The sequence below is a fragment of the Bubalus bubalis genome, chromosome 16 (assembly GCF_019923935.1).
Source record: "Bubalus bubalis isolate 160015118507 breed Murrah chromosome 16, NDDB_SH_1, whole genome shotgun sequence".
Lineage (NCBI taxonomy): Eukaryota > Metazoa > Chordata > Mammalia > Artiodactyla > Bovidae > Bubalus > Bubalus bubalis.
The window spans coordinates 38698730-38709158 of NC_059172.1; the positions used below are offsets into that span (position 1 = coordinate 38698730).

The following is a 10429-nucleotide window of genomic DNA, read 5'->3' on the forward strand; positions in this document are numbered from 1 at the left end:
CATCCTCTAGCCATTCCCCCTTCATTTCTGCCAAGCTAATTCCTCCCAATTCCTACTCAGGGCCTTCACATACACTGGCGTCTTTGCCTAAGATGCTCTTCCCCTTACTCTTTACCTGGTCATCATTTAGTTACCCTCAGTTCTCGGCTTTCAAGTTGACATCCCCACCTCTATCCATCTAGGCTCCATCCAGCATCCATCCTCTGTGCTTCTGTATCCTAGTATTTACCACTGTATTGTAGTTGCCTGGTTACTTGCCTCTATCCCCCACTAGGCCGTAAGCACTGTGGGCAGGGACCATGTTTTATTCTCTGATGTCTCCCCAGGGTCTAGCAGCAGCAAATAAAAGTGTTCAGTACAGTAAATATTTGCTGTATGAATGAACAGATGATGGAGGTCGGTAGGCCCAACCCTCTCTGGGCCCTGTGTTTTAAGATACGTTGCTATCCTGGCATGAGCCTAAAGGGCAAATAAAGCTTTGGCTCCTACTGGGGCTGGGGAAGGGGACTAGGCTCTCCAGAAACCTGTGACTTCAGCTATCTGGCCCCAGCTCTCCTAAAGTGGCAGGATTTTGATGTATGATTAGACTGAGCATTTATCCACCCAGACCACCCTCCTAGAATCCCCCACAAATTGACCTCACTGGGCCTGCTTTTATGAAAGGTTTATTCCTAGTGCTAGGTCCCAATCTTCCAGGGCTCTAAGCACAATTAAATTGGGTGGGCAGGTGAGGGGAGACCCATTCAGATGCACTGCCAAAAATGGGGCTCCCCATATCCCCACCCTTTTGGTCCCAGTCCCCTTCTCTGCAATGGGCACGCATTGAGGAGGGACAAAGGGTACTGGAGGCAACATCATTGGCCCAGGGGAGCCCAAGAAGAGCTGCCATTGGCTGACAGGACCTTTTGAGGCTCTGCCATTGGTCAGGGGGCACATCCCAGAAACTGGGGATAGGCCTGAGGAGTGATGCCATTGGCCAGGGAGTGGTTTTGTCATAGCCTTTGGCTGTGGAGTGAAAGGAAAAGATCTGGGAATGAAGCCCAGTGGCCAGGAAGATAAAGGACAGGGCTGCAGCTGCTGGGCCTGCAGGCCCCCTGTCAGGCCCCAGCCAGGGATAGGGAACCCAAGCCAGAGTGCAGGTGGCAAGGGATGTCCCATGTCCAAATCTCCCCCACCCTGGGACTACCCCTCCCGATGTCCTTCTTGATAGCCAGGTTGGGCTGGAGTGGCTCACTGCTCTTCTAGCCAGGAGGGCTTCTCAGCTCCTGGAGGCCGCAGCTTGATGTTGAACTGCTGCAGGGTCTGCTCCAGTTGTTTCTGGTTCCCAGCAAAGTAGGCGGACACGGCATTGTGGAAGAGCAGCAGCTGCTTGTGCATCACCTTGATCTGGGGGTCCAGCAGGGTCAGCTGAGACTGGACTCAGACACCCTTTCTGAGGGGCTATGATCCTGAACCCAGATCAGGGGCACATGGACTCTGCTCTGATGGTGCTTTTGGAGTGGGGGCTGAACTCCACCAAGAGAGTCAAGGGATAAAAGCCTTGTAATAGGAGAAACCTAACTTGACTGGCTGGGCCAGGGGTTCTGGCACCTAAGCTCAAGGGGTGGTTTTTTCCCAGTGGTGTTCTTGGGATCAGCAGCTAAATCCTCTAATAGAAAAGGGCCGGGGATCAGAGGGAGGGTGATAGGGAAAGGTCCAGGGATTGAATGGGCTGGGGGATGTTCCTACTCCTTAGCCAGGATGCATTTCCCCATTCAGTGATGGGGAGTTTGAGGGGAAGGTCAGTGGTACAGATGGAAAGGTGGGCTGGGTCAAAGGGGTGGGGTTAGCACCTTGTTTTCTTCCAGGAACTTGAGCTTGATGGCCACATCTCCCCGCAGCTTCTCATATTTGTCCCGATGGGCCTGGAAAGTGGCCTGGGCACTCTCGAGTCGACCACGCGTCCCTGCATCCCGGGGGCCTAGGCTCAGCTCCTCTAAGTCTGTCCGGTAGGCATCATATTCCAGCCTGGGGAGGGGGTGATATGGGCTGGTCTCCACCCCTTTGCCCTCCACACACTCTCCTACTTTTCTCAATTCTTTTGCCCCTAAAGCTCAAAACTTTCACCCATGCCAGCCAACTCCCAAAACCCTAGGCCCTGCCAGTGCCCACACCTGGCAGCCTCATACTGTTTGACAGTCATGAGAGTGTCTTCCATGGTCTTGGTTACCAATGTGTTGATGCTAGAGACAAAGAAGTTCACAGCCCCTAGCAATGTCTCTCCGTTCTTGCACAGCAGCTTCTGAGTCTCTGCATTGTAGCCAAATTCCTCCTGAGGGCAGAAGGAAGGGACAGGCCTGAGTAACAGTCACCACCTGACTGGAGCTAAAGGGCCCTTCCTCCCCCTCCTCTGCCAGGAGGAAACAGCCAATGACACTGGAACAAGTCAGGACCGCCTCCAGCAAGGCTCTCTTAGCCAGAAAGTTAGTGGGGCCACCCTGGGGCTGCCTGGGGCAGGACTGTGGGAGTGGGGGGTCTGTTCACAGGACTGGAATAGGGAAAGCTAGTGCAGCAGGCAAGGGAGGGGCTCTGATTAGGCTGAGCACAGAAGGCATTCTCGTCAATGCAGAGAAGGGTTACTTGTGAGGCACCTAATGTGCCGCCTCCCCCACCGCCTCCCACTTCTGGACCTCTGTACAAACCCTTAGGCTGCCTCCACAGGTGAGTGCTGCTGGGGGCGGGGCTGGGCCCACCCTGGAGGGGTTCTCCCTCTGGGCTGCAGGAGGGAGGGAGGGAGGGAGGCTGAGGGGTGACTGCCTGGGAGGGCCCCGGCCCAGTCCCCCCACCCTCTTTGGCCTGGCCGAGGCACCTGGAGCTCTGGGGACTTCTGGCTGAGGTCAGCAAAGGCGTCCCCCAGTGCATGCTGGGTCTGCAGCAGGCTGTAGAGGTGGGCTGTCAGTGCCCGGCCCAGCTGCAGGACACTCTCATACTTGCGCTTCGTCTCACGCAGCAGCTCAATCTGCAGCTCCAGCTCCAGGTCCACAGTCCGGGAGCCTCGGCCAAATCGTTCTGATAACAGCTGCTTTGTGCACTAATGGGAAGCGGGGGAGCAGGTCAGAGACCCTAGTACCTTGCCCCCGCAAAAGGCACCTACCCCAGCATCCCCAGGCTTCCGAGTCTCAGCCATAGCTGGGATATTAGGATCTGGAAGATGGGGAAAAGGTACCCAGGGCAGTTTGGGGGAAGGGAGAGGTGATTGAATCCCACCTTATATGTATTGATGCCCCATTTCTTGACAATGTCGAACTTCTCTCCAGCGATGCCCCGAGCCACCTCATCTCCAGGGCCAGCAGGAGTAGCACTGTGAGATGGATGGCGGCCAGACCCTAAAGGACCAAGTTCTCTGACGCCAGTCTCTCTCAGATACAATCAGACACCTCTGTGGTTCCCCCCCAACTCCCCTCCCAGCACATGAAAATGACTTCCCTGAAGGAGCAGAAGCTAGAGACAATTAGATTCTCTTACTCACTAGGAGAAACTTACACATCATGCCCTGAGACCCAAATCCCAATACACATTGGCCTCTTCTTAAAGTGAGGGTTGGAAAAGGGGGGAAGAGGGAGTGGCATGTGTACAGGGGTAGAGGAAACAGCAGGAAGTAGGCCCAGTATGGGGAGACTGATCATGGATGGTGAGTCCAGCAAACAGAACACCCGGTTGACAATTCCCATGTTGATTCTAGTCAGTGTGAGATTCACAACTGTTTGTTCTTCTAAACATTAAGAGTCAAATTAAAACTCTGAGAAGTTCCAAATTAGATTCAGGCTCTAAAGCAGGTTAGGGGGAAGGAGAGCTGTGAAACAGAGTTCTTTGCCTGTCTTAGGTAGTGACAGCAGGGAAAGGTACAAGTGGGGCTAAACTGCAAGTGGAAGCAAAAGCACAACTCTGGGAGCTGGCTTTGGGCTGAGATTCCATAAGGCTCATACTAGCAGAGGTTCTGGTTCAAGGTTCAAGGATCTCCAAACAAAATGCAAGCCTTCTTAGACACAGTCTATGCTTCCATAGTCTAGGGCTTCCCTGGTGGCTCAGACGGTAAAGAGTCTGCCTGCAGTGCAGGAGACCTGGGTTCAATCCCTGGGTCAGGAAGATCCTCTGGAGAAGGAAATGGCAACCCACTCCAGTATTCAAGCTTGGAAAATCCCATGGACAGAGGAGCCGGGCAGGCTACAATCGATGGGGTCTCAAAGAGTCGGACATGACTGAGCGACTTCACTTTGAACTTCTGATGCTCCCTGGAACCATCCCTCTCCCCATCTCCGCTCAAGCAGCTTGTCCTGTTCTGATCATTCATACCTGTGGGGATGAGTCCATCACCAGAGCCCCCATAGCCACCAGACACAATGCTGGTTTCATTGAGGTTGGGTCCTGACACCATCACCTGCTGGAGGTCCTATAGGCCAGAGAAGAGGGGGCTTCAGGAACATAGGGGCAGCTGAAGCATTTTGGGGGTGAAAACAAGCTTGGATTGAAGCATCATAGAGAGAGCACACAAGGGAAGTCTGCACAGAATCAGAACAAAGATTTGTAAAAAAATTGAAGGGAGTTAGGTAAGTTAGGGGAACAGAGGTGAGAGTTTAGGGTTTATAAGTTGGGATTCCTCAATTGAAACAATATGAAGAATCAAACAGAAGCACCTGCTCCAGCCCATCATCCTCAGGAAGCTGCCCAGCTTCACCGTTCCCATGGATGGGGATCTCCATTGTGGCTGCCTTCCCTAGGATCCCGTCCGTCATGGCGAGCGAAGGGACTGGAGTCAAGGTCTCCACCCCAGCGCCCTGCAAAGCCCAACACAGACGGCTCTGGAAACTGGCCAGTACTCCAAACAGGAAGGTCTCCCCTACCATTTCAGAGGTTGTCCCAGGGCTTCAGAGTTCTGGGGTTTGGTACCACTCTTCCCTGAACTCTGTGTCTTTCTCCCCTCTAAGGTGCATATTTGTACACAGACATACCCAGGCCTCAGGTGTGCGTGACCTGAGGTCATGTCCCCATGAACCCCTGACCCGAGCAGAACTTCACTGATTATTCACGCATTCAATCACTCCACAGACATTTAATGAGTGCCTACTATGTGTCACACACTATCTCAGACAATGGAGATACAGCAGCGAACAAGAGAGATAAAGTCTGTGTTCTCAAGAAGCTCATCCCCATGCAGGTGTTTCTCCCCATCAGGAGATTAACCCCCTTCCCGGAGCTCAGGTGTCTACTCCCATTCAGGTATGTTAACCACTGTTTGGCTGTTCGCTCTCCTTTCGTGTTTCTTCCCCTTTCCTGCAGGTGGTCTCCCCCTCCTCCATCCCATGCACCTCCTCTTCCTCGGGCCTTGCCCCCCCAAGGCCTTAGTTGAATCAGTTGGTCTAAGTTCTCGACCTCTGGGAAAAACCTCTTTTTTCCCAGGACATAGGTAGGTGATTCCTTCCACAGTCATTTTAGTTTCCCCAGGTGTGTGAGTCTCCGCCCTCCCCCCATACACCTGGGCATCAGGTGTGTCCTCATCCGTCCCCAGGGCTCAGAGGCATCTTGCCTTCTGGTCAGGTTCGTGCATTCAACTTGCCCTCGCCCATGCATGCCCCTCTCACCTCGGGCCGGGCCGCTCTTCCCCTCAGGGCGCCAGGCCCGGGCCGCGCGGGGACCTCCGGCTCCAGTTCCCGTCGCGATCCTAGCAGCAGGTCAGGGATTCGGCGGAAGTGACGACCCCACCCGGGCAGAAGAAGCCGGCCACGTCGCCGATTATGAGGGCGGAAGTGACGTTGAAATCTGGGGGCGGGGCGATCCTGGAGCCAACCCTTCTGTCCCTGGAGAGCTACGAGATGTCACTTCCGGGGCGTTACCGAGAACCTGATAAGGAAGTGACGTAGAGCTCACGCTGGTGGCGTGATGGAGCAGCAGCAGCAGCAGCAGCAGCAGCAGCAATTGAGAAACGTGAGTGGGAGCTAAGTCGTCTTAGGGCCATGCGTTCAACTAGCATCCTTGTCTGCATAGCGGGAACCCCAAATAGCCAAGCATCTGAGGGCTGGGAACGTCGGGCCGCGGGGCGCGGTCCTGGGAAAGCTCGGGCGGCGCGGCCTTGAATTAAGATGTGGCCCCTCTTCGCTGAGTTTCTTGTCCCCCTTCCTCTCAGCTGCGGGACTTCCTTTTGGTCTACAATCGGATGACGGAACTCTGCTTCCAGCGCTGCGTGCCCAGCCTGCACCACCGAGCTCTGGATGCTGAGGAGGTTAGGTGGGGAACTGAGTAGGGGAATTACCCTCGATCCTCAGAGTTAACAGTAGACTGCTTCTCTCTTCCGCCACTTCCCCTACCTCTGGCCCCGGCCTTTCTATGACCCTCGCCCCTAGGCTGGAGTTGCGGCAGGACCTGACAGGACTCCTTTGACTTCTGCTTCCATCCTGTCTTCCTTCCAGGAGGCATGTCTGCACAGCTGTGCCGGGAAGCTGATCCATTCTAATCACCGCCTCATGGCCGCTTACGTGCAGCTCATGCCTGCCCTGGTACAGCGCCGCATGGCAGACTACGAGGCTGCCTCAGCTGTGCCACATGCTGCTGCTGAACAACTGGAAACCTCACCATCAGGCAGCTCGCCATCCGCAAACCTCGGGAAAGGAGGCGCTGGATGAACCCTCAAATTAAAGGAGCCAGTGGACCTAGGGCTGGGTGCAGCCTGTGTATAGCAAGTGAGGAGTTGTCCGAGAGCTGGGTACTGTTGCTCCTCTTCCTGGAGCTAATAAACCCACTTTTCCTCTGTTTGGTTTATATTCTGGGCAAGGAAGTTTTGCCCACATTGTTGGCACCATCCTTTTTATTCTGTCAGTTAGTGCTTCAGCCCTGGAAGCATAGAAGTTGCCTTCTGAATGTAGAAGGAAAGCCTATAACCAGGCATCTGGTTAAAGCAAGGTCTAAGGGTAAAATTTTAAGATTGGTAATAGCAACAAGTTGGTTGCCCCGATGAAAGAAAATGGGAACTCTATCTAGTTGTCGTTAAATCTGTCTGACTGAATGGCTCGCATGGAGATATCTTGGAAAACAGATTAAGAATCCACAGGGCTTTTAGGCATTACCTCCTGGGAAGTCAGTAGCGTCAGACAGAGATGAAACCTTGTAAGAATTCACTGGAGCATCAACCACTTCAAGATGTTACTTAATATTTTCTGTCTTCTTAGGATGAGCAGTTAAATCTTTAAATAAAGAAAATCTGTGTTCTTGTCTTCAGGAGCAGTCAGGGGAAAACTTGTGGAACCATATTCTGCAATACACTCAGACTTGAGGGATAAAAACCTAAGGGAGAAGTAGGTGGTGATGGTTATGAAAAGAAAAGGGAAGAAAGTCAAATCTTCAGGACTTCTTGAATGTTACCTTATGTCTCACTTCTTGCCTGTAATCTCCTAACTCCATCTCTTCCTCTACCCTTACATGTTCCCGCTGTACCTGTTCTGTGATTTCTAATTCCAGCCCCTCTGTTCTTTCCTTATTGTTGCCCTCCATGGAATTTTCTTCTGTATTCAACAATCTGAATGGCCTATCACTCCATCACTGAGTTTTCTTGCCATTCTTGTGTCCTTTTTGTGTCATTCTGGCTGTTTTAATTTTTCTTCTGTCCCTCCATATCAAGTGACCATGTTTTATTTTTAAAATGGAAGTAGTTCTTAGACACTGGCTCCCACGGTAACCATTTTTTTTTAAGTACAACCACCCACAAAGCAGATATTTTCACCCCTGTACATATCAGGATGTTGAAAATACAGATCTGACTTTAAAATCCATGTTTTCTTTACTCTACCAGGCTGCCTTTCAAAATATCTTTTGAGTACCCATTTTGTATAGGTTCTGATGTAGGTATAGCTAAATTGCTTCGGTCGTGTCCGATTCTGTGCGTCCCCATAGACGGCAGCCCATCAGGCTCCCCCGTCCCTGAGATTCTCCAGGCAAGAACACTGGAGTGGGTTGCCATTTCCTTCTCCAATACATGAAAGTGAAAAGTGAAAGTGAAGTCGCTCAGTAGTGTCCGACTCCTAGCGACCCCATGGACTGCAGCCCACCAGGCTCCTCCGTCCATGGGATTTTCCAGGCAAGAGTGCTGGAGTGGGGTGCCATTGCCTTCTCTGATGTAGGTATTACCCTCACTCAACAGGTGAGGAAGCAAGAATTCAGTATGTACCAGAAGCCCACCTTATACCCGGTTACCTGTGGAGAAAAGTAGCTGTCTTTATTGGAACAAATCTTGTACAGGTTTATTAAGAACCTTTCTTAACAAAAAGTTGTTGACCGGGAACTTTCCTATTGAGTGGCCTCATATTTGCTCAATAAAGTCTCTTGGAAAGTATAAATGCAGATGAAACCACTTGTGAATTTTCCAAGTCCCAATGACGGGAACAGGGACCAGAAACTGTGGTGATGGTCGAAAGATTATTCCACATCAACATTTATGTATATCCTTGCAATAAACTTCTGATGTGAATTATCTGTGTTCCCATGTCACATAATTGAGTAATTGCTGGAGAAAGGTTAACAACACAGATCTGACTCTTAACGCCTATGTTCTTTTTTTGCCCTTCGCTGGGTTCTTAGTTCCCTAACCAGGCAGTGAACCCCTGACCATAACTACTAGACAACTAAGGAATTACGAAGTCTATGTTCTTTGAACTTCCGAAGTTTGTTTGCTCATCTGCAGTCATCCTTTCCCTAGGCATGGAAAAATAAGTGTTTCTCAATCTGATCCACCAATTAGTTCCTTAACATTTCAATCTCTTCTGTGTATAAATATGTTCAGTACTTATGAAAAGTACTTATTCCTACTATCCATCTTCTATTGTCACTGAAGTCTCCCTCAGGTCTTGACATAAAAAGTGTTAGCCATTGGCATGAGAGCAATGTGACATTTCAAGCACAACACAATGATAAACATTGATAAAACTTTATCATTTTTTCACAAACATACTTGAGACAGGGTTATTCTTGCCATTGTGGCTTTAGAACTTAACTGCCCACTCATTTGTCAAGTCTAATTCCTTTGGGCTTATTCAACTCTACCACCCTCTATTAGAACCTATCCTTAATAACTGCCACTTTCCTACTTTCCTCTAGTTAGACCTTCGTCTTCCTAGCCATCCCTTGATACTTTAAATGTTACGCAGACAGTCCATTCATGTTTCTGTCTCAGTTCCTTGGCCCAATCTGCAATGATTTCTGCTCTGTCTTAACACCCTTAGTTATATGTCCTTAGTTATAAGTTCCTTAGTTATGTTGTCACCACCCTAAACTGCTCCATCTCAAAACACTATTGCATCTTATTCACTGACTATTCCTTCCACTTTGTTTAATGAACTATTCCTCTACCATTTTTTTTTTTTCCATTCTAGTCATTCTTTTGGAATAGGCTGAATTTCCTTTCATCTCTTTGTTGGACTTTGATAAAAATGAAATATTTGTGCCTGCCTTTGGACATCTAAAAACTGACCAAGGAGGACTTCTCTGGTGGTCTGGTGGCTAGGACTTGATGTTCCCGATTCAGGGAGCCCGGGTTCAATCCCTGGTTGGAGAGCTAGATCCCACATGCCACGACTGAGAGTTTGCATACCTCAACTGAAAAATCCCACATAGTGGAGTGAAGATCCAAGATTCTGCGTGCTGCAACTGAGACCCAGCTCAGCCAAATGAAAAGCTATGGGAAGGGTTAGGGTTAGCCACCCGCTGCCCATACACACCAACCCCAGCTGTGCTACCTACCACCTATAGGGGATCTGTCTTCATACTAAAGAGCAGACACAGAGACTGGGGACAAACGGCAGAGATAATGTTCATGTCAAAAGAATGAGTCTTAAAAAAAAAAAAAAACAACTGCCCAAGGAAATCACTATAGAGCAAATTTTCATCACTGAATCCATGTGTGCTGTGTGTACTTAGTCGCTCAGTCACATCCAACCCTTTGTGACCCCATGGACGGTGGCCTGCCAGACTCCTGTTCATGGGGATTCTCCAGGCAAGAATACTGGTGTGGGTTGCCATGCCCTCCTCCAGGGCATCTTCCCAACCCAGAGATTGAACCCAGGTCTCCCACATTGCAGGTGGATTCTTTACTGTCTGAGCCACCAGGGAAGCCCATGGCTAACTTCAAATGGAGCCTCTGCCCCTGTAATCCCACTAGATTTTTCTAGTCATCTCTCCTGTTCCCTTCAGTGACTATTTCAAACCAATATTCTTAAGCCTCTTATCCCCACCATTCTGTTCGCTTTCTGCAAGTAACCTATATTATATATTTACTTCACAGGCAAAAATGGAAGCTATCAATTAGGAGCTCTGATAACATCTCCCAACTTGGTCACCCATCTCCATCTGCACCATTTTCTTCTTTCCCTCCCATCTAAACAGGACAGGCATCCCTCTCAAGGCCAGT

The 10429-nt window shown here is 50.3% G+C and overlaps 2 protein-coding genes across 2 annotated transcripts; one reads left to right on the top strand and one right to left on the bottom strand.

Moving 5' to 3' along the window:
* Positions 1–648: 648 nt before the first annotated feature.
* ARFIP2 (ADP ribosylation factor interacting protein 2) lies at positions 649–5767 on the bottom strand. Its single transcript, XM_006042111.4, has 8 exons — positions 5619–5767; positions 4674–4814; positions 4333–4429; positions 3247–3365; positions 2849–3070; positions 2154–2311; positions 1833–2007; positions 649–1386 (listed from the first exon to the last, which is right to left on the bottom strand). The coding sequence occupies exons 2-8, from the start codon at positions 4770–4772 to the stop codon at positions 1231–1233; spliced, it is 1026 nt and encodes a 341-aa protein (XP_006042173.2). The 5' UTR covers positions 4773–4814; positions 5619–5767; the 3' UTR covers positions 649–1230.
* Positions 5768–5823: 56 nt separating this feature from the next.
* TIMM10B (translocase of inner mitochondrial membrane 10B) lies at positions 5824–6783 on the top strand. Its single transcript, XM_006042113.3, has 3 exons — positions 5824–5961; positions 6161–6256; positions 6444–6783. The coding sequence occupies exons 1-3, from the start codon at positions 5917–5919 to the stop codon at positions 6654–6656; spliced, it is 354 nt and encodes a 117-aa protein (XP_006042175.2). The 5' UTR covers positions 5824–5916; the 3' UTR covers positions 6657–6783.
* Positions 6784–10429: the final 3646 nt, after the last annotated feature.

Coding starts and splice junctions, on each gene's coding strand:
- ARFIP2 (XM_006042111.4), bottom strand. CDS start 4,772: ATGACGGACGGGATCCTAGGGAAGGCAGCCACAATGGAGATCCCCATC. Junction 2,008..2,153: donor AAACAGTATGAGGCTGCCAG/GTGTGGGCACTG, acceptor CCCCCTCCCCAG/GCTGGAATATGATGCCTACC. Junction 1,387..1,832: donor AGTTCCTGGAAGAAAACAAG/GTGCTAACCCCA, acceptor CTGGACCCCCAG/ATCAAGGTGATGCACAAGCA.
- TIMM10B (XM_006042113.3), top strand. CDS start 5,917: ATGGAGCAGCAGCAGCAGCAGCAGCAGCAGCAGCAATTGAGAAAC. Junction 5,962..6,160: donor AGCAGCAGCAATTGAGAAAC/GTGAGTGGGAGC, acceptor CCTTCCTCTCAG/CTGCGGGACTTCCTTTTGGT. Junction 6,257..6,443: donor GAGCTCTGGATGCTGAGGAG/GTTAGGTGGGGA, acceptor TCTTCCTTCCAG/GAGGCATGTCTGCACAGCTG.